This window comes from Anser anser (assembly GCF_964211835.1).
Source record: "Anser anser genome assembly, chromosome: 1".
In the NCBI taxonomy this organism is placed as follows: domain Eukaryota; kingdom Metazoa; phylum Chordata; class Aves; order Anseriformes; family Anatidae; genus Anser; species Anser anser.
The window spans coordinates 137,375,806-137,402,176 of NC_139720.1; the positions used below are offsets into that span (position 1 = coordinate 137,375,806).

General features: G+C 39.7%; 1 protein-coding gene across 4 annotated transcripts; it reads left to right on the top strand.

Annotated features, from left to right (window-relative positions):
- The first annotated feature begins 135 nt into the window (after positions 1–135).
- On the top strand, positions 136–24,774 carry LOC310887949 (arylsulfatase H-like). Of its 4 annotated transcripts, none has more exons than XM_083814182.1 (13): positions 136–2,490; positions 3,217–3,323; positions 3,518–3,790; positions 4,850–4,928; positions 5,395–5,535; positions 6,361–6,482; positions 7,452–7,574; positions 9,134–9,557; positions 10,674–10,810; positions 12,565–12,699; positions 17,047–17,209; positions 18,203–18,324; positions 23,871–24,774. In XM_083814182.1, exons 4-13 carry the CDS (start codon positions 4,894–4,896, stop codon positions 24,239–24,241), a joined length of 1,773 nt encoding a protein of 590 aa, XP_083670308.1. In that variant the 5' UTR covers positions 136–2,490; positions 3,217–3,323; positions 3,518–3,790; positions 4,850–4,893; the 3' UTR covers positions 24,242–24,774. The 4 variants fall into 4 exon arrangements, with proteins under 4 accessions (XP_083670308.1, XP_083670311.1, XP_083670309.1 ...); XM_083814183.1 differs by lacking the exon at positions 136–2,490 and adding an exon at positions 2,517–3,137; XM_083814184.1 differs by lacking the exon at positions 136–2,490 and adding an exon at positions 2,517–3,137 and having other exon boundaries at positions 3,577–3,790.
- The last annotated feature ends 1,597 nt before the right edge of the window (positions 24,775–26,371 follow it).

Below are 26,371 nucleotides of genomic sequence, written 5' to 3' on the forward strand. Positions count from 1 at the left end.
ATTTTCTTCCTTATTCTTCACCACTAGCCAGAAGTCTAAGGAAATCCTGTCTTTTGTGGTAAAGGAATTGAACAGATGGATACTGTGTTGTTTTTTTTTTTTTGTTGTTCATTTTTTGTTTTCAAATTTGCATGTAAGAGACAACTGTAGAGGTATATGACTAAACTCTGTCAACTTTATGCCTGCTCAACGAAGACAATTGGAGAACTCTGCAGAGAGCCTAGTGTATAGTGTTGAGCAGGCATACAGTAAGAAATATTGGACTTAGAAACACTACATGTTTGCAGTCAAGCCCTGTGGTCTATAAATCATACTTATCCAACATAGCAGTTTGAGTCATTATAGCTTCCTGTATTTTTCTGTTATCTTTCCAAGAATATTGTTGAGACGTTGAACAATTGTGAGTTTGTGGAGGATACTCCCCAAGCTGTAAATAACTTCTTGAGTAGAAGAATAGAATAGAACTTGAATAGAACTAGAACTTTGAATAGCACTTTTTGAAGCTGTAAATAACTTTTTGAATAGATCTGCAGCTTTAGTGAGTGACGATAACACATATCACAGATAGTAGAAAGTACCAAACACTGAAGTCCGGTATAACTCTGCAATACTGACAAAAGAGAGAGAAGCATTTTGCTCTACAGAAGGAGGTCTTGGTGCATACTAACTTGGCAAACAGCAGTTTTATTGAATAAAAGATGCCAATTAAAATGTTTTGGATAAATAGCTTGCACTGTTTCAAAGTCAGTTAGCAAAACACGGTTCATTTGAGAGTTATATTGGAATTAGTGCTTAAGAATATTTGGCAGCAGTATACTTATGTTTACAAACTGTAACTTGTAAAAATGGATCATGCCAATACTAGTTAAAACAAAAAACAAAACAAGCAAACAAAAAAACCCACTAGTGATGTGATCCTAGCTAGACTTTCTAAGGAGGCATGTAAGTTTGTTTGCACTGAAGTTTGCAGTGAAACTGTAGAGATTTTAGTGCTTTAAACTGTATTTTTGACCATTCTTTGCAGTATGTAGATGAAGTCAGAGTCTATCATAAGGATGCTGCTAAAACTCTGTAGAGAAATTGGGCTTTGAAGTGAGTAAATGGAAAGTGAATGTTTGTAGGGATTTTTTTATTCTCCTGTGACAGCCCCTGCAAGCATTTTACTTGCTCAGCCGGTTTAATTGCTTAACAGTTTTCTTATCATCTCAGTGTTTTTTCATAAGCATTACATTAAGAAAAAATAATAATAATAAAAAAAAGATTTCTGTTTGTGTCATTTCAATATTTAGCTTCTTCAGTACAATAAGTTCACTCTGAAAACTTGTCAGAGTTATAAGAGAATATATCAATGTCAGTGTCTCCTTGTAGTACTGAGATGTGAGAAACAGAGAGGCAGTATAAAGCACACAAAAACTCAAATGTTTTTGCTGGCAGAGAATTCACCAGTAGTACTGAGTAGTGAGGAAACAACAAATTCCTGTACTTTGGTGTAGTTTAAAAACAGCTGGAAAGGAGGAAATACTGCAGGGCTGGGAATGCAAAGAAACATAATCCCCTTTCTGCTTCATTGTTACAAACCTTTTTTTTTTTTTTTTTCCTTCTCCTAATAAACGATCTTGGTTTAAAAATTAATTCTGTTGGAGACAATAAGTTATCATAGGTGTTACCTTTGCTTTGGGTCACTAACATAGTGGCGAGTAATAGGATGTAAGGGCTGTACGAGCAGCCTCCACTTCCAGGCATAGTTTTATTACTAGGGAAAAATTCAAAGCGTTTATTATTATTATTATTATTATTATTATTTCCTTGTTGTTTTAAAGACATGCCAGCAGCAGCATGGGCACATCTTCAGTAGTGATCACATGGTCAGAACAATGGAAACAGTCTAGAAAACTGAAAGAAAAGTTTAGTCATAATTTGGACCAAAGACAGATGTAATTTAATACTTACATTACTGGCAACTTTTAAAGACACACCTTTCCCAAAGTGTGACATAATTTTCAAGAGAGACAATTTTCAAGAACAATCTTTGCACCAGAAAGATCACAAGCTGTTAAGCAATTGTACCAAATAAGTATTATAGTCAAGTAGGCTTTAGTAAAAGTAGCCAAGTTTGACACCTTGTGTCTTAAAAGGTAACCAAACGTAGTCATGTGTGCAAAGAGGTCAACAAACAAAAACCTGCCTCCAGCCGTGGTTATCCCTGCCAATGTGTTACACAAACCTGCCAGGTGAAGCTGCTTCATCTTTCTGCCTCACTGACTTCTGCTGACTTCTCTCGAGTGCAGAGTTAAATTCAGCACTGGCAGTGTTCCAGAGACTGAGAGGACTGAAATGTCAACAAATGAAGAGACAAGAGTTTCTCTGATTGCTCAAGACCTTTGGAAGGGTAAAATGTATTACAGCAGAGCTAACTTCCCAAAGAAGTGTATGTGTGGAAGGAGGAATGCTAAATACTGCGGGAGAAGACAGTGCAATTAATATCTTCAGGTAGGTTTAATATCACAGTAGGTTTAGCTTTCCTGAAAATGCAGTGAAGAATAAAAGATGACATGAAAGAAGAAAAGGGAGAGGACAGGCTAATCCTGTTATCCTGCCTGGAAGGCAAGAAAGCAGGGTGGGAGGAAACAAAACCGCAGGCTCTGAGTTCAGTTTTGCAATTATTTGTGGCATCTCTTTGGAGGCATTAAAATAGAGCAGTGCTAGGCTTTACACAAATCTGCACAGAATTAACCGGGTAGGGAGTCTAGAAAAGGCGGTGGCCGTGTTGTGCCAGTGTTTCAAGAATAAAGACTTTGTACTCTGCCTGGAATTCATGTGAAACCTCAGCGGCTGTCCCGCTCGCTCGCTGCTCCTGGCAGGCATCCCAGCAGTTCCTGTGTCCAAGACTGGGGGAAGGGAGATTAAGAGCAAAAGCAGTAAATCCAGTCCCGCTTCCTCCCACGCACATCTTAGAGGATCAGGACTGCTCAACAAACCAAGGAGCAAGAAGAATTTGAGAGCAAGAAGAATAATTTGTTTTCCACATTGTCAAAAGGGGCTGGCCTTTTTTATTAGACTTGATGTCCGTTTATTGTGGCTTACTGGTTTACAGAGGAAACTGCTATTTGCCGGATTTGCTATTTTCTTGGATTTGTGTAAGTTACTGTGTGGATTCTAGAGGACAGTATTTTTTTAGATTTATGCATTACATTGTTTTTTGTTTTTGTTTAACAGCTAAGAATTCTTCACAAGCCCTAGGCCCCAGTATAGTGTTCATCACACTCCCAGCAATGTCAGTGAGAGCTCTGCTTTTAGAAGGAATCAGCCCCTAACAGAAAAAGGTGAATATGTATATTTAAATTGATTTTTTTTAAAAAGTTTAGTATTTCTTCTAATCCTTCAGTAGGGGTAGTGTTCGTAAAATGGCTTGTATTAAATCGGGAAGCACTATTTTTAATCTTGCCACAGCCAATAGTATTAAGATCCAAGTGTCTTTTAATATTACCACTGCAGCTCCTCAGTTTGTATTTCTCAGCTTTCTTTAGAAGCTCTACAAAATCTCAATCTAAACATCAATGTAACTGCTGTCACCAGCTGGCTGTGCCACATGAACATGTGGGGACACAGTGGAAGGCAAGAGAGCTGTTGTACCAGCTTGGAAAGCTCATCGACACCCACAGGAGATGAAGAGAAAGAAGTGTGGCAAAATAAGGATTACTCATGGACTGGACATTTCATATTGTGATCTCATTTCGCAGTGAAGCAACAAACATCTTGAATTTACATCAGTGTACAGCATGAAGATGAGGTATGCCAGTCCCAGTGCAACCAATTTATCCCTGGCATCTGCATGTCTGTTTGAATGGTTCCAGTGCAACAGCTTCTGCAGATCTCTTGGTCTGCGTCTATTCACAAGCAAAAAGAGTGCATGCCCCAAGCCATTCTTTGACCAAAGCAACTGACCTCAGCAGGCACAAGAAACTGCTTCCACTCATAAAATGTGTCTTGCCAGGCAAAAATAAATATTTAGAAACCTAAAAGCCATTTCTAGACTTTTAAAGTCCAGGTTGAGTTCACAGAGATGGCAGGTAGAAAAACCTGCTTGTAAACTTATAAATGGCATTATGCTTAGAAGTTCTTTATCAGAATATTTATGTTTCTGGACAGTTTTTAGTAACATTCAGATAGAAGCACCTCCCTGAATATACTAGATGGCATCCAAACCTAGGTGTTACGGTCCCTTCCCTAAGAATTAAACTCTAATTATTGATTTCCAGACGGGCTTTTCTTTGATGCATGCTTTGTAGTTTCTAAGCTCACGATAAGGATTAGCTTCTTTTCCTGGACCTTAAGATAGTTTGATATTACATAGAGAGTGAGGTATTAGTTTTACTTATCACTTCCTCCCGTTCGCCACCTAATGGAAGCCTTCCTTTCATGAAGTTCTGTGCTTGTATTTAGTAACTGGCATCTTTAATGCTTGTTTCAAGCTGTGGGCATTTAGCCATCTTGCCAAACACCAGTCCCCCTGAAGTCAGTGGCAGATAAGAGCAGGCTGCATCTTGTAAAACTGCATGCTGTGCTATCTGACCCTATGTGTCCTCAGAAGCACTCTCTCCTACCTTGCAGTGTCAGTTCAGGAGGGCTCTGCACACACGTGTTCAGGAATTCGGAGAGTGCATGATCAAGCCCTAGTAGTTCAGTCCCCCCGCTCTTACAGTCAGCCCACAGGCGGTGGTGATGTGATTGTGGTAATGGAAGGTAGTTAATGACTAACTTCACAGACAAGATCACAAGAGCTGCTGGGCTCTGATTGCTGGTTTTTGTGGTTTTTTTTTTAATGATTTTTTTCCTTTGTTTTAACCAGAATTATATAACAAACTGTGTACCCATTCCATACAAGGGGAAGCCATGAAGTTTACCAGGGAACACAGTGGTAAGAAAAGGTATCGCTAAGGGTCTTTCCTATGTTTTTAAGTGTTGCACATAAGAAAATGTAACCTCTGATATTTAAAAAAAAAAAAAAAAAAAAAAAACTTCGATAATCTAAGAGCAGAAAATATAGATTTAGAACTATAGGTCTTTCAAGACCTTTCAGCCTATTCTTATAGGATACGGAGGTTTAGTGGCATATGTAGTATATGGTGTATTACATGTAATATACGTCTGATGAGATGGGTGCAAATGTCAAGAAGGAAAAGTACATACAAGATTCCTGTGCAAATGGGAAAAAAATAATACTGGTTTCAGAGAAATCAAGTTTTGTAATACTCGAGAGCTCCATCTGCTGCCAGTATTTGGTAGCTCTTTGCATCTAAAAAGTCTTCATAATACTTAAAGGATAATAATTTAAACTACATTCTAAAGCTCGCAGCAGTTTCCTAATATTAACCTTTTTACTTTTAACTTCAGGAGCTGCCTAAGCATTTGGCTCATTTTATGTTTGTTTCCAAGAACTTGTGTATCAAATCCTTCAAAACCCAATTTTTTACTGATACTGGCTGATGATCTTGGTATTGGAGATGTGGGTTGTTATGGCAATGATACAATAAGGTAAGAGTACATGCTACAGATTAAATTATCTCCCCCCCTTACTGGTGAATTTTAGTAGAAAAAAAAAAAAAGCCACTGATGGCATTACTAGAAAGCTCCTTATTAACGGATTAGTTTATCTAGGTACACTTCTTTTCAAAGACATGTATAAAATAAATGTTCTACAGTAATTTCTACTGGAGTAATAATTATGCGAGCATGCTTGAGTGACTTTCTTGGACTTCCAATTTTCAGCATGTATCGTCAGAATTTTGTAAATGTGCACATGCCCTATATTTTTCAGGCATGTGTATAGTTTGTAAGTTTCCACAACTCATGGGTTGAAATGCTAAGGACCACGATTAGGATATAATACCAGCTAACAATTCCAGTAGGCTTGTTACAGAATGACAGCCCAGTCTATGATGTGATCTATTTCTCCCTAGTGCAGTTTTCAGTCTTGATGTAGCCTGGCTGATTGGTAGAATGATTGTGTGTATATATATCCCTTGCCTATTCTAACCTATTTTAGTCTCACAAATTGTGTGTCCTGTTTCTATTAGAATCTTTTTCACTGTGCTTCATGAGCTTCTGACATAGGATAGACCAGAAATACCTTTATATATATATATATATATATATATAACATATCTATAGAAAATTTCTTTTCAAAGTAGTTAAGATATCTCAAAAATATATAACACAATTTTCCTAGTTGAGTTGTAGATAAAAAGAGGAATTTGTAAATTTGGTGATGATGTCCTTGAGAAAACTAGAAAGACTAGAAAGACACTGAGAAGTTCTGTATAATACATTTTTTATCAGAGATGTGATTTTTCTCTTTAGGACCCCTAACATCGATGGCCTGGCAAAGGAAGGAGTGAGACTTAGTCAGCACATTGCTGCAGCTGCTGTCTGTACTCCAAGCAGAGCAGCCTTCCTGACTGGCAGATACCCCATCAGATCAGGTTGGGCCTCTCTAATGGTTGACTGCAGTTTGTCTAGCCATTATTGCTATTAAAAATCCCCTTAAATAAACCCGTTATAACCCTTTAATAAAGGCTAGTTAATCTAAGGATTTGGGGCATCAGTGAGATGGGCAGAAATCAAGATGACTAGATTCACTGATTGAGTTGTATGGGAAAAGGCCCACATAAAGCACATTTAATGCAGTTAAATGACCACACAGAAAAAGATAAAAATCAAAACAGCACAAAGCACTCAAAGGTAGAAACATGAAGAAAAACAAAAAAGTGTGTAAACGCTGTATGTTCAGTGGTATTAAAATTATGTTAAACAAACCATAATATTTTGAGTATCCTGACAAACGTTTTCATAATGAAATCTGTTAGATGGTGGAATAGTTCTCAACAATAATGTTTTAAAACAAATATTTTAAAAACAAGACAAAACTTGAGCCATGTTATCTCCCAGTAATCATGAGTGTAGATCTTCTGATCTGATTCTGACTTGCTAAAGAAGATGGCTTTGTGGATAAATGAAATCATGAGCTGTACATTTCAGAAGTGTGTACCCATGACTCTGTTAATCTTTTGTTTTACATAAACTTTCCCCTTTTTTGTCTCTTTTTGTTTGTTTGTTTCTTTCTTTCTTTCTTTTTAATGTGTGATATTTTAACACTGTGATATAACTTTTGTTCTAAGAGGTTGCCTAATGTCCAAACATAGACATCTTGGTGCCATTTTAGACACTCCAGCATAGCTGAGGTATCTGCATTGGACTAGCATTTACAACATGGGACTTGGAGGGGATATCCTTCTGGGGATCAATCAGAATGCCCTACAGCATACTGAATGTACAATAAAAAGGTACTAGACTTAGGCAGCTGAATCTTATTCATTAGAAAGAAAAATCTGAAAAGACTGAAAATCTTAAGTATGGCTAGTTTTAGTTTAAAGACTGTTGTTTTTCTCCAGGCATGGCATCCAATACGCAATACCGTGTTCTTTTTTGGAACGGGTGTTCTGGGGGGCTCCCACCTAATGAAACTACTTTTGCCGGAATACTGCACCAGCAAGGTTATTCTACAGCACTTGTAGGTATGAGATGTAGAAACTTGCCACCTTTTCATTGATGTTATTCAAATGAGGCTGTGTCAGTAAATATTTTTCTTTTCCAAATGTCCAAGATCAGTTAAACTAGAGTTTTTGTAGGCATAACTTTAAAAATCAGCAGGGTTTTTAGAATCCCACTCACAACCCCCAGTGTCAACACAGTAATGATAAATCCAAAATAAGGATGTATGGAATACTCAGATATACACAGCAAAAAATAAATAAATAAATAAAAATAAAATCTTGTTTGCCCAGCACAGATTGCTTTAGAAGAACCAACAGAGATATTCAGTGATCTATAGTCTATCTATTTGAGCAGGAAAATGTCTGCCAGTTGGCACCCAGACACTACAGTGTCTTAATTATATCTGATGGATAGATTTTCTATTACTTATGCATCCTGCTTATCATACAGACTCTAAAAATACCTTAATTTTCTTCAAAAAGCAACTCTGTAAAGTGAGACCCAAAAAAACAAAACACAAACAAATAAACAAAAATGAAAGAGTCCCACTGCCTCCAGTGGTTTTTGGATCAGAATCCATGTTCAAGAAATTAAACCCCATTAACTGTTTGCCAATTTCACCTGAACAGTGATTAAAGGATTTGTCCTTCAAGCACCTCACATTCTTAGGCTCTTTTTGAGGTAGTCAAATGTGTCATGTGGTTAATTGTAATGACAATGATTTTCATGCCTCTATTTGGCTCCAGCAAACTGAGGTGTCATGTCGTTCCTAATGAGTATTAGTGATGTACAAGCTTCACAGGAGCCTGTGCAAAGAGGGGATCTTTCCCTAGCTCCTTGCAGTCTGTTATAGCTTATGCTGTAAAACACATTCATATGCAGGCTCACAGAGCTGGTTCGGAGCTCTCCAAAGTTATTTCTCTGGCTAATAGGCCCAAAGCCCGTGGTCATAGACTGTCTGTCTTTCAATGTCAGGATAATTACACTGCTCTGTAATATGACTTCATGAAGCTTCATTATCAGTGCATGACATATTCCATATGTCAGTACATATGTCCAATTGTACTGGATAATTGGAATGGCCTATTTTTGCTACTCATTTTAGGATGAATATAGACACAGAGAGCCAATGTGTACAACTTCTTCCTGAAATCTGTTCTTGAATGTGAAGGTCAAATAGAAATTGTGTGTAAATTAGCTCATATTTTTGCACTTTGCTGTATATTTTGGCAAAAGGGATTCTCCCCACCAGGCCACCCATTAATGAATGGCTACTTTATCATTTAAAAATAATAAGCACCAAATAGCGCAACCATATTGGTACTTATTCAGGGAGATGGCTGAGCTGGACTATTGCCCTGTATGGAATTTTGTTAAGATAAGTGAGGAAAAACAGATATTCTGCTCAGATAGAGTGCCAGAGTATGATTGCTCCCAGACAGCCTGTCCTATTCCAACCTGCTCCTCCCTTGGCTGCACCTTAACTGAGGAGTGCAGCCAACCTGTTAGAAATACAGGCAGACACATATGAAAGTAATAATGTTGGATTTTATTTAATACCTTTATTTTAAATTTGCAGGGAAGTGGCATATGGGTGTGAACTGCAAATCCTCCCATGATCACTGCCATCACCCTTTACATCATGGTTTTGATTATTTTTATGGCATGCCTTTCACCCTTTTGAATGAGTGTCAAGGCACAGATGACCCGGAACTGGCCAAGTCTTTGCAAGATACATATTGGCTTTGCTCACAGATAATCTTCCTTGCAGTGCTTACACTTTTGATTGGAAAACTTACCAGCTTATTCCAGGTAAAATGGAAAATAATCATATGTGTGGCCATCTGTGGTCTCCTGTATTTCCTTTCCTGGTTCTCCAGCTATGGATTCACCAAGTACTGGAACTGTATCCTGATGAGAAACCATGATATCACAGAACAACCAATGAACCTAGAAAGAACTACTTCTAATATGCTGAAGGAGGCAGTTTCATTCATTGAAAGGTAACCACAAAAAATTGTATCACCTCTTAAGGGTTTTCTAAATCATACAATTGCTGTGTCATACGCCACTTGGTTAGGCAGCTGGCATGCTGCACCACATGCCCCTACTGCTGGCAAGTAACAATTTGCTGTTTTCCCCCTACTTGTCAGCATCCAACTGCTGTCCTTCATCTTTTGCATAGCTTGTCAGCAACTCAGGAAAAAGAAGAGATGATTTTGTTGCCTTTATGTTTTGTCCCGAAAGGGGTCCTGGCCAAGGACTATGAATTCCTATTCATAGAAATAGAAAAATGATCTTAGCCTGATGAATGGACTGTCATTTAAAGGTCCATATGAAGTTAATATTTTACGAGTAGGAGACTGATACTGAATTTTGTTTTGTATTCCCAAGGTGTCCTTCATTTACAGTACTATCAGCTAGATTTAAACTAACGGCTAATTTCTTAGAAATATTTACGTGACAAGTCTGAGCATATCCCTGAATAAGATTATATTATTTCTCTGAGGGCTTGGAGGTTTTTTGTTCATTCTTTTTTTTTTTTTTTTTTTTTTTACGGGAAATTGGGGTGAGAGAAAACTCTTCTGTAAAACTATGAACATAGATACCCTCATAGAGGATATCCTCAGGTTCGCAGGATATCCTGCCTGGCCTCTAGCTGCCCGTGTTAAAGGAATATGGTTCCTTGTGGGTCAAGTGTCATACCTGCCAGTTTCGCAAGAATGTCTCAGGGACGCCAATATTTAGGCTTAAGGAAGTGAGTCCTCTTGTCCTTGCCTCTGTGTGTGTGTGTCAGTCTTTAGGCTATGAACTTTTGTGCTTATTTATCTACTGTTCTACACATACTTAATTTGGAACAAGAGAAATGTCCCATTACTATTTTGTCTTCATACAGAACCAAAATCTTTGAGGGGTGTTTTAATACCCTCTGTCTCCCAAGGTCTCGAAAATGCAAAGATGTCAAAATCCAAAATTTTTACTCTAGACCCTAACCATATTTTTAGTGAGATAGTCACTACCATATTACTGTTATATATATCACTTGCATATTACTGTTATATTTTGTTCTGAGTGATAGTTTGCAGAGAAATGACTACTGTTGTTTTCTTTTATTTCAGAAACAAGCATAGACCGTTTCTTCTCTTTTTTTCCCTTTTACATGTTCACACCCCTCTGATTACCACAGAGAAGTTTCTGGGAAGAAGCAGACATGGCCTATATGGAGATAATGTAGAGGAGATGGACTGGATAGTGGGTAAGTGGTGGCTTGAAGGAAATCCTTCATGTATTTGACAGTGGAGAAGAAACACCCCATCAAAGGGGTGGTCACAGAACTCCCTATTTATATATGACAAAAAACATGCCTTGGATATATAGTTAGCTCCAAACGTTGCCATTTCATTACCACACCTTTCTTCTTCTTAGGCTGAAAGTGCAGGCTTTTCTTGTGACAATTTTTTCTTCCTACTTTTTAATTGACACACTTCTGTGTTGTAGAGTTAAATAAAGTCAGATAATCAGATTATTAATCAATATGTATGATATTACTCCAGCTGTCTAGTCTCAAAAGATATAACTGGTGACGCTGATGAAGCATAATACACTGGTTGTTTTGTGTACTTGTTCCCTTCATCAAGAAATAATCCTTACAGCAGAAGTCTGAACTCCTTCCTAGCCAAAAGGCCAAGTTAAAAAGTTATGTTTCATTTAATAAGTTAATTAAATTTAAAAACATAATTTGCACTCACAGCTCAGATTTATACCTAAGCCTTAATTAGTAGCTCCTTTTCGCTTCAATGGGGTGGAGAACGATAGCTCTTATTTACATTTCCTGAAAAGTGAAGGCCCTACTGACAAAGTATTCACCATTCACCTCTAGTTGCCGCACTCCAGACCAGATTCCCTGAGCCTTTTCTACCTCCAATAACCATGTTTAAAAAAATCTGCCTTGAAAGGAGCCTGATTGCTTGTGATTGGCAGGCTGAGCACCTCTGCAAGATCTGATCACACCAGAGGACTCTGGCACACTCCTTTTCTAATTTTTGGCACCAGCTACATTCAGAAACAAGCTACTCAAGCAGAGCAGAATAGCAGAAGTACACTGGTGTAAGGAACATGAGTTGCATAGGACAAACAGGATACAGTTAGGGAGGACAAAAGTCTCCTTCTAAGCTAAGAGATTTGGGCTGTAATTCAGAACCAAGAGGCCTAGATTCAATCTAAATTCCTTTTTGGAGGTAGGTGTTAGTTTTTAAGTAAGGTCAATAACCATCTTGACCAAGGGGACACAAGAAATCTGTAAAGCAGAGCAGACTGAGCTCATGACCCCATCACTGGCCCTTGTTTTTTCCTTGCATGTCAGCTGTTGTTGCTTCTGTAGCTATGGAAGCTGTTTGTGGTGATCATATTTTGATGCAGTGGGTGATTGGGAAAAGCAATCAAAGATAAATTATACTCTGTATAAATGTTTTATCCTGTCAGTACTGAAAACGTTCCTTATGAAGTTAGATCTGAATTGCACTCTGTGGAGTTTTTGCCACTGACTTCCAGAGAAGATTTTGGCTGATCGTGTGAAGCCTCATTTCAGAGTCTCTGTTTAGTTCATGGTGAGACAAAAGCATTTCTCTGGGACGAGGAAGCGCTATTGTTTAAGCTTTTCAAGATGCTTGAGGCTATACAGTGGAGAGAGTCCTTGACTAAGAATTTATAGCATAGAACTGACAATATTTTGAGAGGCCTGAACAAAAGGAGCATTCATTTAACTTATTTTCCATTTGGTTTTATGTTTTATTTTCCAGTAACAGAATTTATTTTCCACAAACGGAATTTGGATGCATTCAGCAGCTTTCTGTTCAGCTCTTATCACTCCCATGATTTAGGATTACTCTGCATTGCTTGTAGTAGCTCATTACAGAACTCATTGACGTCAATGGGATGTGTGTCTTTACAAAATTTAAAAAATCTGACTGCATCTCAGAACATAATTTTGATGTTTTGCTTTGTTTATAGGTAGGCTTCTTGATGTTATTGACAAGGAAGGCTTGAAGAATACCACATTCATTTATTTTGCATCTGATCATGGGGGATCTGTAGAGGCTCACAGAGGAAATGTCCACTTGGGTGGATGGAATGGGATCTATAAAGGTAAAATCTTGGCAGCATGTGCATGCATAAAACTACCTATTAAAAATAAAATGATAGATTAAAATATGTCCAACTATTTTTACAAAGGTATTTACAAAGCAACATGCTGGAATGAAAATCTTAGTTTGTAGGGCTGGAGCAACTTTAGGGCATCAGCTAGTCATCCTTCAGTCCCTAGACAAGACCTCTTTCACCAAAGCTGCTCCTGACAGCTACATTGTCGTACCTATTCTTGAAGACCTTCAGTGATTCCCCAAGTACTCGTTTGCATTGTCATTGCTACTAGATTTGTTTGTTTGTTTCCTGGTATCTACCTTTCCTTGCTGAAGATTATGCAGAAGTTCTTTCCTTATTCACCAATCTAAATTATTTTATTTGACATGATTTCATCTTGGCAGAACTGTTACTGATATGCTAATTTCCTTCTACATGCTTAAAAGTTATACGATTATTGATTGCAATATTTATTCAGGCAGTCTACTACTATTTGTTTTGTTTTGTTCTGTTTTGTTTTCCAAGATAGACATCACAGCTTGCCTTTTTCCAGTCTGATACCTCACCAAATCTTCACAACTCAAACAAAGCAAATCTTCATCAACTAATGCTATGAATGCTCCAAACATTCATCAGGTTTAGACTGTTTGAAAACATCTGCCCTTAGTCAAGGCTCTGATGTTGCCTAATGGATCATAGGGTAAACTATGTTTGTTACTTGGTAACAAGCCATGTTTTTGTATTAAAGACTCATACAGAAGCATTGTTAAAATCATTTAATATTTCAATTTTCTTTCCTGTTTTGTTTGTTTGTTCCCCAATGAACACCAACTAGTACTTTCTGCATTTCTTTCGTCATGATACTTCTCATTTCTCTTTCTCATCACTTGTTACCTTTCACTTTACATGTTTTGTCCTTTCTGATTTTATCATTAAGAGCCCGTAAAATAAACCATCCTTAGTAGCCTGACCGAGATTCTGCCTCTTGTATTACTCCTTCTTGGACTTGAAATCCACCAAAATGCACATGAATTGCCTAAATAATTATACTTCCTAGTTTTGCACTGGAATATGAAAACCTAAACTTGTGCCCTTTAATACTGGTTCTTTAAATACTCACCAATTCTTCTTGATATTTTTCCCCACAAACAGTTTCTCTGAGGAGTCCTCCCTTATCAGTCCTGTAGCTTTATTAAAATCTGCCTTTCTGGAGTTCCTTGTTTTTTTGTTGCCTTACTCCTTTAGGTCTTAAATTTTTCATTGTCATTCTCACCCAAACCACCTTTTATGTGGTTATTCTCCACTTATTCTTGCTTTAGTACTAAATCATAGAATCATAGAATCAATCACAGAATGGTTTGTGTTGGAACAGACTTTAAATGTCATCTTCTTCCAACCCCTCTGCCATGGGCAGGGACACCTCCCACTAGATCAGGTTGCTTAAACCTGGCCTCGAACACCTCCAGGGATGGGGCATCCACAGCTTCTCTGGGCAACCTGGTCCAGTGCCTCACCACCCTCTGAGTAAGGAATTTCTTCATAACACCTAATCAAAATCTACCCTCTTTTAGTTTAAAACCATTACTCCTTGTCCTATCACTACACTCCCTGATAAAAGAGTCCCTCCCCAGCTTTCTTGTAAGTCCCCTTTAAGTATTGGAAAGTTGTTCCCAGGGGTCTCCCCAGAGCCTTCCCTTCTCCAGGCTGGACAACCCCAACTCCCTCAGGCTGTCTTTGTATGAGAGGTGCTCCAGCCCTTTGATCATCTTTGGGGCCCTCCTCTGGACTCATTGTAATATGTCCATGACATTCTTCTGCTGGAGGCCCCAGAGGCAAATGCAGGACTCCAGGTGGGATCTGATGAGAGCAGAGTAGAGGGGGAGAATCACCTCCCTCACCCTGCTGGCCACTCTTCTTTTGATGCAGCCCAGGATACTTTTGGCTTTCTGAGCTGCAAGCACACGTTGTCAGCTCACGTCAAGCTTCTCGTCAACTAACACCCCCAGGTCCTTCTCCTGAATGCATAAATACTCCCTTTTACTTGCTTTTTCCATCTCGTTTGTCATTTTGTAGAAAATAAACTTTTTTCCTCATTGAAAAGCAAAGAAAACAGTTTCTAAAGCCCACTGCTGGTTAGTATTTATGTTTTTCCTCCATTTCCCTTAGATGAGCTCTGCTCTCCTTTCTCTGTGCTTCACCATGAAGTCAGGGAGTGCTACTTTGCATCAAAGTGTACATCAGCGCAGCAGAGGCTAAAGACCAAACCCTTAATGCTTTTATCACAACAGATCTGATGAGATTCCTTAATCTGAACTGAAATCCTCTGGAATTCCTCTAGCTGTCTGAACCCATGAGATAACTCTTGATTTCCAAGACCTGAAAAGCCACTCTGATACCTTGGGCAGCTTGGCACTTACTGTATAATGAAGCCTGAAAACTGTTCCCATTGCTTATTTCCCTACAAATGAAGATTCAGGTGCTTTGATCTTGTTCAGCTTCAAAATGCACATTCTCTAGCAGTAAATTCTTTGATGAGCCACACAATAAACTTTTGATAGAGCTTAGATCACATCCAGTAACAGTCCTAAATGGAAAATTAGGATATGAAGTTTCCATACCAGTAACAGATGCAAAAATAAAGCCAATGGGCTAATTTGAGTCTAAACTAGGGTATTCACTTCTGCTAGCCTAACATAAGTACATGAATAACAAGAGATGAAAGGTGAATGTGATTAGATAGTGATTTCAATGAGAGGACAATGATGAAAACATGCCTGCTTAGAGATGAGACAAGAGGAGATAGATATAATATTAGTTTAGAAATTATCAACAGGAAGGGGTTATTCACATTTATCTCTGCATACAACAGAAGAGGGGACATCTTTTTGAAACTAACAAGCAACAAACAATTAGTTTAATTCATAAATATCTGTAGAACTCACTGCTGTAAGGTGTTTTTACTGCTAAGAGGATATTAAAAACAAGAAGAAGAGCCATGCATATGGGTAATAACAGATGTTAGTAAACAACAAGGTGTGAGAAACCATCATCCTACAAAGCACAATGTTATTGCATAAGTAGGTGGACTTGCCCTTTTTGTAATCCACCATACCACTTTGTCAGCCTCTTAAACCAAGCTCTGGGAACCTTGGCTCTCAGCTCTAACTATGAGCACACCTCATCCATAGAAAAAGCCAGAGTTTAGTTTAAACTACCATTTATGGTAGTTTATTAACTGAACTAATGGTAGTTTATTAACTGAACTAATACACTAGCTTCTAGTTTTGCTTGACAATTTTTCTACAAGGTTTTTCTGCAATGTCTTGGCATTTCTGCCCTAGATAGGATGAACAACAGAGCAAATGTCATGTAGGTACCTGAGCTTCACACTTACATTTTTTTTATTTTCTGAATGGGCCATCAACTTGGCTAAAGGATTTCTGGCTTTAATGGAGTTAAATGGATTTTCTGGCTTAATTAATATCCCCACCCTTGACATTAAGAATAGACATTTGCAATTAATTAATCATTCTCACTTTGAAGTAGCATTCAAAAAAATCATTTGACTTATAAGATAACCAATGTATGGAAGAGAAAATAAAAGGAGAAGATTAAGAAGATTAGAGGAATGCAGGAAAAAAAAAAAAAAAAGACTGGATTTTTTTCACATCAATAGAAATGTAGGTGGGAAGTCTTCCTTACTGCAGAACATTTAGAGTGCTCCCCCATTTACCACATGGGTTCTGCACTTGGGACCACCTCAGACCATCCCTGGGATTGTAAATTCTTGGAGGGCAATCAAACATTATCATAGTTCCTCTCACTGCTCTCCAGGATTGGAGAAATCATTTTGTAATGTTCAGCTACCTCTGGTTTAGGACTGTCTTACAACCAAGCTTGCCCTGCGTTAATCCCCCTTTCGTGGGCACCATGTGAGGCTGCAACCTCTCTTTCACTGACAGAGCCAGATATTGCTTTTTACTAATAATGGATGTGCGTGTTTTTAGGGAGTGCGGAGATTATTCTCAAACATGACATTCAATTAAAAATATGGGTTAGAATGTCTTCTCAGGCATCAGAGGGTGAAAGTGTTCCTCTTATGCCCAAAACGCTGCTTTGTGTTGGGTTTCTATTTCTACCACACAAGGAAGTGTAAAATAAAGTGAGTAATAAGTAATCAGCTTATTCCTGAAGAATGGAGCTTGCATTGTAGCCATTCTGCTGTTCTCCACGTTTTCATTAAAAGTAGTTGAATATTTTGAAAGTTTTAAACCCTTTAATTATACATGCATAATAAACGTCTAGTATCTCTCATTCTTATATTTTTATGGTATTTTTTTTCTCCTCTAACAGGTGGAAAAGGAATGGGAGGTTGGGAAGGAGGGATCCGTGTTCCAGGAATAGTTAGATGGCCTGGAGTGTTGCCTGCAGACATAGTTATCAGTGAACCAACAAGCCTTATGGACATTTTCCCAACAGTGGTTCACCTGGCTGGAGGGGTAGTGCCTCAAGACAGGTACAAAAGTGGCTTCATAAACCTGCTTGCTCTCCTTTCTTGATTTAGATCAAAGCTGACTATATGTCACACATCCTAACACCTGCGGGTTAAATTCTATTAGTTGCTAAACCAGATAGTTCTCTAGCAGTCTTCTGTTTAGTTTTCCCCATCTTACCTGATTATATGGGAAAGGCAAAGGAAAACAACATGTGTTATCAAGGATCAGTTAGCTAACTCAGTTTTCTAATCACTGAAAGGGAACCTGGCCGACTGGGGTCACCGGGATGACTTTAAAAAAAAAAAAAAAAAAAGGAACTTTTATATGAAACTTTTTTATATGGAACTTTTATATATTCATAAAGCTGGTTGGTCCTGTTAAAAATACCTAAGAAGACAGGCCCTTTCCCAGACTAGGATGCCTGGTTCTTTGTGAGTAGGGAATATGGAGCAAACAGCCTGTATTTGGGTGCCAGTAATGGAGAACTAAGTCCCTCAGAAGTAAACAACTGGTAGCATCTATGTAAGACTCCTCTAAAGAACAAGTGAAAGGTTGGGTGGCTACAACATTCTGAGCAAAAAGCAGAAAAGTTCTTGTGTTGCATAAATAAGCCAACTGTCAGTCAATTAACTAAATGGCACTATTTTTACACAGCCCTAAGCTCACAGAGCTCTTGGTGATTTCAGTTTCAGGGAGTCAGATTAAAAGCGGTGACCCTTGCCTTCTCTATGGTTATCACTTATTTACCCCCAGGAAAATCACATTAATGATAACTTATCTCCCCAGGATGTGTGAACTAGATGCAATTTCATAAACTGCTGTTAACTACTAATCACTGGCCTCCACCCTTCCACACAATTAAAAATGTCAGGGCTCGTTAGCTAAACAGTGGCCTATTCTAGAAATAATACTTGAAATCCTAATTCTGCATGCATGCAGAGTGCATACCACTCACACTCCAGCTGCAGGGTGAAATTCCTGAACAGCCTGGTGACCTCCGCCCTCTCCACCAGGGTAATCGACGGACACACCTTGCTGCCTCTACTGCAGGGGACAGCTCAGCACTCCGAGCACGAGTTCATGTTTCACTACTGTGGTGTGGTTTTGCATGCAGTGCGGTGGCACCAAAAGGACAGTGAGTATAAACATTTCCACCCTTCTGCTGATCAGAGATAATGTAATGACCTCCAATTTCCAATACAGTAGCATATAAAAACATCTCTACACATGTGGAGTTTCTTTCTTTAAACTTTTGCAAGGTGCAGAATGGCTGAGCTGTTAGCTAGCTATCCTGCCTGGCCTGAGGGAAGGGTTTTGCTTCCTGAGTAGCATAGCTTTAAGATTCCATGTTGTTGCTGTGTCTCTATAGCTTTTGCTGTGAAAGCACTCAGGATCGGCTTTGCTTTGAAGAAAAAGGAACTGCACACATAAGGTCTTTATCTTAAGGAGTAGTTTGTTTGTTTTCAGTAGCCCTACATTATTTGTTTTGTTCTTTTTCAGCTGTGGCATGAGGCAGGCTGACTGCAGCTGTAATGTTCTCCCTAGCTTTCAACAAGCACCCAATTTTTGCTGATGTCACCCTCCATTAAAGCATAAAATAGAATGGGCTAGCAACTGGTAGCTGAGTCCTTACTCCTGCTCAGAATGGAGGGTGGCATCTGTGTGACCAAACAGAAGCAGTGATTCACCTCCTGATTAGCACATCTGGGCACATCATTAGCACGTTAGATCAGTCACACCTAAAAGTGCCTGCTTCTCTCCACTGACTAAAGAGGGAGCTGAGACTGCCCATATCAGATATAAAAATCTCCCTTATATTAACTTAAAGTTAATTGAGATGAATTATACCTTCTGTGAGCAGATGTGAGAGTATTTGTAAAGCTGACAAATTAGTGGTGGTGCTATACATCACCACTATACATTTTTGTTTGTTTTGTCATTCTGCACAGCTGGAAAAATTCAGAAGCCAAAGGAGTAGGCTATACCTACTCACCTCCCTTTAGGAACTTGAATGAGCCTCTTTGATTTTTGTTTCCCTAGCTATGAAGGGAGAGAATTACTCAGTTCTTATGAGACTACAGTTAGGTAACAATTACAAAATGCTAGGGTATTCCACCAACATCAGCTGTTCAAATTCAGCTGTTGGTATGCTGACAAGAAGCTGGCTGATTAAGAAGTACTTTGAGTGCTGACATTGTGGTGAGATAATGTTAGGCAGCCCTGAAAATCTTTCTTATGTCAAATGCCCGTGAAATCTTTCTTATGTCAAAGTGTTAACTGAGTGATCTTTCTTGAACTTATTTACATTTTCTTTATGATACTTTCTGATACTATGACAGTTTCAAAAATTAATAGTATCAAGACAAGAGTCTGCCTGCTGAGTAAACACCTGAAAACTGCAAAACTTATTCATACATACAAATATTTCAGAGTAGATTTCTCTGTTCCTATCAGAGACGAGACTGTTCTGCTAGAACACACAAGGGCATCAGGATAATTACTGAGAACTTTGCAGTCTTTCTTGTTGGCATGAATAAACACATACCAGGGTTGCAACACCATTTTTTTTAGTCACGCTGCCAGTTTAAACTTGAGGTCAGTGCCCTTGACATCATGCCACAGGAACATGGCTCCGAGGCAGGAAGTCACTGAGCCTGGCTGACAGGAAACAAGGAGGAAAGCAGCAAAGACATAATGTGATGCTGTGTGGGAAGGGGGAGAAAAGAAGTTCTGTAGCTGCCCATCTTCTGCCTTGTAGCTGAGCAATGAGACATTCACAACCCCACACGTCTGAGTCTGAGAACTCAGCTTAGGTCCGCAGTCAGTGCTGTAACCAGCAGGCCAGCCAGGCACTGAGGTGCTAAGGGGAGGAGTGCTCCTGCGGGGGTGCCCTGCGGCACCCGCGCTTCCACCCGGCCCTCGACCCCGGCCTGGCTTCCACCCAGAGTCGGGGGCCAGTGGCCAGGGAGGCCATGAGAGAGGGGCTCGGCTGTGGGCCGGTCAGGAGCCGCCGAGGGGAGCGGGAGGGGAAGGGGCCGCCAGGGGGCAGCGCGGCACCGCCACAACCGCCCCCAAACCGCCACAACCGCCCCCAAACCGCCACAGCCGCCCCCAAACCGCCACAACCGCCGCCGCGCTCCCCCTCAAGGCGCAGCTACCGCGCTTGGGGGGCGCCTCGGCGTGAGTCAGACGTCAAATAAGCACTTTAGACAGGGAGATTAATAAATAATGACAATAACAATTCCCTGGATCTCTGGCGCAGTTACCAGCCCCACTTTTTGGTTTCAAATTTGGATGAGCGTGCAGAGGGAGCGTGCCCTTCCCCCTCGCCCCCTCCCGCCATCACAAAAGTCCATCACAATTCTTAGAGATCTCTTTAATGCATTTTTTTTTTTCCACACAGAGAAAGCAGCTTTGTCTGACTGCACAGACTCCTTGAAAACCACTGCTAGAGGAGTCACACTGCACTTCCCTAGTGAAAAGTTAAATTCATACACCACTAAGGGACAAGTTTGAAGAACTCTTTTTCAGGCTAAAGTACTGTTCTCCACCCCTCCTGCTCACCTGTTGTCCCCCGAGGCTGTACAAGGTTTGTCTACACCACAGTTTTACTTCAGATGAGAAGCGTGCTTTTGAAGCAACCCACCCTGAGCATATCATGTTCTTGTGCTTTGGTTTGCACTGTGGAATGAACTTGGAAGACCATGACTTTAGTTTAGAGCAAACTATCTTTAAAATAGCTTCTAGTATCATAACAAATATGCTCTCATCACTGTCAGATTCTGAGCAGGCAGGACCAGAGAGATAATTTCCAGTAAAGCACCCCCAAAGAAGTACAGTGTGAACGTCAAGCTATTAACACCTCTTTTGCTCTACTGAACAGTTTTTAATAGGTTATACTACTTGCAATATAGACACAGATATGATATACAGATGTTATACAGAGTTATTTTGTCTTCCTCTGAAACTAAAGCACAGCTTCAGCTCTCATGCATGCCTTTCTACAGTTTTTACCATTGAAACACACTGCTGATGGCTAGGGGATTTAAAACAATGGGATGTTCTGCATATGAAAGACTAGCTCATCAAATACTGCTCTTTGGCTCAACTTTCAGCTAGGACAAATTCTGATTCTTTGCTCTGACAGCCGTTCCTTCTTACTAGGCTGACAGATTTTTTTAAGTCTAAGTTTTCTTATAGTTGGGCCCATTGAAAGGTATATCACATTCATATTATGTATTTAATGTCTGTTCCCTTTTATTTGCTGGACAGGCTGAATATGAAGCCATTGTGTCTTGATGTCAGGATCCATAAATTAAGCCCTTCACTGAAGCCAGAAGAATCCTTTAGCTGTATGTTAAAGTGTTTTCCCCTACCACAACACAATAAGACTTATTAGTGATAGCCCATTTCTTTCTGCTCATTAAATTGATTGATTGTTACCAGATGGGTTTGAGAGATGTTTGGATGGAAGAAGCAGGCTTTCTTTCCCTTAGATATATTACATTAACATGTTGCCCTAAAATTCACACACATTCTTCAAATTCCATCAGAGATACTTCAGTAGTAAATTCTGTATCCCTCCTTGCCTCTTAGAGAGGGCCCAAACCCCTGCTGGTTCCATCAATGCTAATTTCTACCACCTTTTTTAATTTTTAATTCTTTTTTCCTTTTTTTTTTTTTTTTTTCCCTGATCCCGCTGTAACCTCACTATTTACTCAGCTCACCAGCACAGGTTAATTACAATCAGCCTGACTCTGTCCTTCTGAATGAACTAACAAGGGCCTGGCTCTCTCCTACTCTGCCACCCCAGTAATTCTTTGCAGCTGTGAAAAATAGATATTAAAATTTTTGTAAAATCAGAACAATTCTGCTCAGGCACTCTACTCTCAATTGCTGTAGGATATATGTTGTGAGGAATTCAGCTCAGTTGTTAAAGAGTGACTTGATTTGTTTTTTCTGAACACTGATCACAAACTTCTCTATTGTAGGAGTTCATATCTGTCTATCTCCTATTTGTCTATGAAATGGTCAGTCATTTTAGCTGTATCACAGTCATACAGATAATCAGAAAAAAATGCATATGGCCCAGAGAGTACTTATTTAACTCCTTCTAACAAGCATCTATGCTATGCAACCAACAGACATAGGACCCAAACCCCATGCTTAGGGAACCCTGATATGACAGAGAATGCTCGCATTCTTGTCATAAGATAAAAACACACTTTTAGTCTCAAGACAGGGAAAAGTAGGTGGTGTTGGAAGACACCCCTGCCAGCAGGACAGCACCCACCCAAACAGAGCTAAGGAACACCTGTCCTCGGTAAGCCATCAGCAGCAGTGAGCCATTTTCTTTTCTGAAATCCAGCTCTGCATCCTTTCTCTGACAATTTCAGAAATGGAGATATCTAAAATCTAACAATTCTAAAAGTATTATGTAAAAACATTTCAGAACCATTGAGACATCTTCCCTGCACAGGAATGTAGAACGATAGTTCAGCAGGATGTGGAAATTGTAGAGTAGAAATAAATAGAAACATGGCAAGACAGCAACGGAAGATTTTAAGCTAAAAGATTATCTGAGCTTTAATAGCTGTTATTTGCTCCCCCTCACATTTTAAGAAGTTTTGACAGTGATGGTGGTATTTTATTTTTATTAATAATTATTTTTTTTCAATTAACAACATGTCCTAGCTACAGTGACACAAAACAGACAAAGAGTAAAGCTACAGAATCCCCGACACAAAGCACAACACAGGGGACAACAGGAGGAAGGACAGTTCAGCAGATCCCATTGAACCAAAAAGAAAAATGCCACATAGGCATTTGTCATTTCAGATGTCAGCTGTTTGTGCTCAATGCATCAAAGAAATGGCTCCAAGTGTTGAAGATCCCCTTTCTTCTCCTCTTCTTTTTCAGATATAGTGTCTAATAGCTGTCTTCTTACTGGGCTGTTCTTTGCCTCCTCTTGGAATGTGTTCAGTGTAGTGCTTTCTAAACAGAGGGAGAGGAACAGAGGGAAAGGAGGAGGGAGGGAGGAAGGAAAATCCCCATTTGGACTGCATTTACTTTGTCATATTTTCACTACAAGTTACAGATCTGCACTTATCCAGTGGTCAGTACAACAGCCTGGTAAAATACAAGCTCTGAAGCTGCAAACTGATTGCATTCGTGGTGTTCACTTAAAAACTATTCTCCACATTTTATTGTTTTCATGGCCTGCCATTAATGCCCTCTTTGAAGAAGTGCTTGAAAATGGGCACAGAAATGTGTTGCATCAGCTCCTGCCCAGGTGCTGCTCCTGGCTCAGACATACAGAGCTAGCAGAAGAACCATCTACCAGTATCTACATTGAGAAATGGGGGATACATTCTCCATTTTCCCCACGAAGAGGGGTGTAGAGTTTTAAAGGGGCACAAGAAAGGGGCAGGCTCTCCACACTCAAAATACTAGACCTAAGCATCCACCTAGTGTATATGGCCTTGCAAATACTTGTAGCCCAGGTGTGCCTTTGAGTCATGGAAACAGTTCTGAGTCCCTGCCAGCTCCCCAAAAGAGCCTTTTCCCCAGACGTGACAACCACGAGGGAAGCTTGCAGGTAACTTAAAATTTGAACCACCTTTCCAGGGACCTCCCTGACTCCTACTGCCACTGAGCTGTTCAAATGTGCTTTTGTTACAGGGGGCACCACATGGAAAGCTCATTATGTGACTCCAGTATTCCAGCCAGAAGACTCCGGAGCCTGTTTTGGAAGACGAATTTGCTCATGTTTTGGGGACGGTGTAACCCATCATGACCCTCCACTGCTGTTTGATCTCTCACGAGACCCTTCTGAGGGAAATCCTCTCTCGGCTGACACTGAGCCCTTGTTTGATACCATAGTGAACAGAATAGGGAAGGCTGTAGAAGAGCATCGCAGGACACTGACTCCAGTCCCACAGCAGCTCTCTCCTTACAATAACGTATGGAAGCCGTGGCTGCAGCCGTGCTGCGGCACATTTCCCTTCTGTTGGTGCGATAAAGAAAACAACAAAGCAGATGACATACTTTAATACCAAAATCAAAGTACAGTTAGCTTAAAAAAGGTACTAATTTTCACATTCACATGACTACAGTCATACAGCAATGGGGACAGATTACACTGTAATAACTGAAAGGGACATTCTTGATGCTTTTTGTTCAATCTCTTCTCTCACAAATATTCACTAAGCCTATACTTAAAAAAAAAATGGTTTTTTTAGATGCTCAAAACATATTTTGCCTATGAGTCACCTGTATAATCTATGCCTCAAATGCACAATTCTAGATCAAATATCCAGGTAAATGAACCAAAAATTCTTTCCTTACTGATTTTAAATTCAAATAAATTATGGATGACATGAGATTAAACTTTAATTGCTACTGTTTATACATGTAACATGCTTGTTAAGGCAAAAGGACTGAGCCCAAACAGATCTCTCTTTTCAAGCCTTACCTTTTTAATAAAAAAGCTGCTGTGTGCTTAAAAACACACTTATACATTTAACTTGGAACCATGAAAACACACTGGCCTCTAAGAAATAAAAGCTTTTAATTTACAGCAACAGTTTGCTTTATCTGTCCATTCATTTATCTATCATGTAAGAATTCCCAGGGAGAAGAAAACAAACAAAGAAACAAACTGCCAAGTATGTTTTAAAAAAGTAGGTAGCTAAAATTACAATCCCAAATTCAGCAGGTAAGTATCTAGCTATTCTGGAATACTAAACCACGGCAACTCCTACTGACGTACCTTTTCCATGTTGTTAAATCATGTCCCATGTAAGAGCATTGAAAATCATCATCCAGCTGCCTGGACAAGATAGTCCCAAATTTCACAACCTGCGAGACCGATTCATAAGCTGCATGTCCCACTTCAATGGTAATGCTCCTGATTTCATATGCTCCACGCTAATATGCTCCATGAAAAATGTGCTTTGTTTTGGAAGACGGTATTTTGGTTTCAACAGGAGGTGTTAAAAAAATCCACAGCACACACACTAATCATCTCAGTGTATAGGTCATATTCAACAAGCCAAACAAGTGTCAGCACTCTGTACAGTCATTAGGGAAAGGTAGGGAATTAAAATGTCTAATCCTCTCTCGCTGCTCTCTGGTTAACTAAATCATCTCTTAATATATAATCCTAACCATGTTTTTGCAGGGTTTTTGTGTCAACTCCAATTTTTATGCAGAGGCTCCTGCATTTTCTGCTTAAAAGAAAGTAAGTTGTGTGGTAGAGACTGATATTCAAACTTCTAAGCCTTCCTGGGCACGGTGTATTCACTCCTACCACGCAGCTAAATGCCTGCATGATTTCAAAAGTGACAAGGGAGGGCAAGACCAGCACAGCAGAAGCTTCAGGTAACTTGTTTCCCTAAACCTAGCAGCCTTGCACAATACGAAGGTCACCTGTGTGTCATTTTTCCCCCTCGTAGGACAGGGAGGAGATAAGGAGGCCAGGGCAGCACAGCACTGCTGGGTTGGTAATCCCAGAGCAGCATGCAGCTCTCGAGCTGTGACAGCAGGTCCCAGTCCTTTCACCAGCCTCAGGACAAGACAGCACGTGTGCCTGGAATTACACGCTTTTCAAGGTGTTTTCAGGCAAGCTCCTGACTTTTATCCCCCATGTGCACATCACCAGTGTGGTAAGTCGTGATGTTGTCTTGGGCTAAAGAGCACATGTTGTGACCATGATGCAGCACCAAACGAAGTCTCCATAAAGCAAAAAGGGCATTTCTTTGTTATTTTCCCCTTAGTACTTTTCCTCTAAAAGGACGCCAAGCAAATTATGCGGATATTATTCTGCATAAATCAAAGGGCTAATCTGACAATGAACTGATAAGACAGATCAATGTCAGGCTTGACAGAAGTATCTAAAAATACATTTGTTCTTACTGGCTGATAGCATTTAAATCGAGATCAGCCTTGCTAAGAACTTGTCAAAAGGCATTTTTCTGTGGCTGACAGGGATTGAAACCAGAGCAGCTGGATTCACAAGGAAAGAAAATAGCATAAAAGACCCCGTGCTTTAAAGCCAGTTTGGCCGATTCAGAGGTGGAAAGGAGTGATCTTGCTGCTCAGGGGGGAACAAAGGCAAAAGTTGTTTTCCAGAGTCAACCCAGCCTGCCCAGTAACACCTATGCTGCCAGTAAAACACGAGC

Excerpts from the sequence above, each read along its gene's own strand:
- LOC310887949 (XM_083814182.1), top strand. The coding sequence starts at position 4,894 with ATGAAGTTTACCAGGGAACACAGTGGTAAGAAAAG. Across the intron at positions 5,536-6,360 it reads TATGGCAATGATACAATAAG|GACCCCTAACATCGATGGCC; the intron begins GTAAGAGTACAT and ends TTTTCTCTTTAG. Across the intron at positions 6,483-7,451 it reads CAGATACCCCATCAGATCAG|GCATGGCATCCAATACGCAA; the intron begins GTTGGGCCTCTC and ends GTTTTTCTCCAG.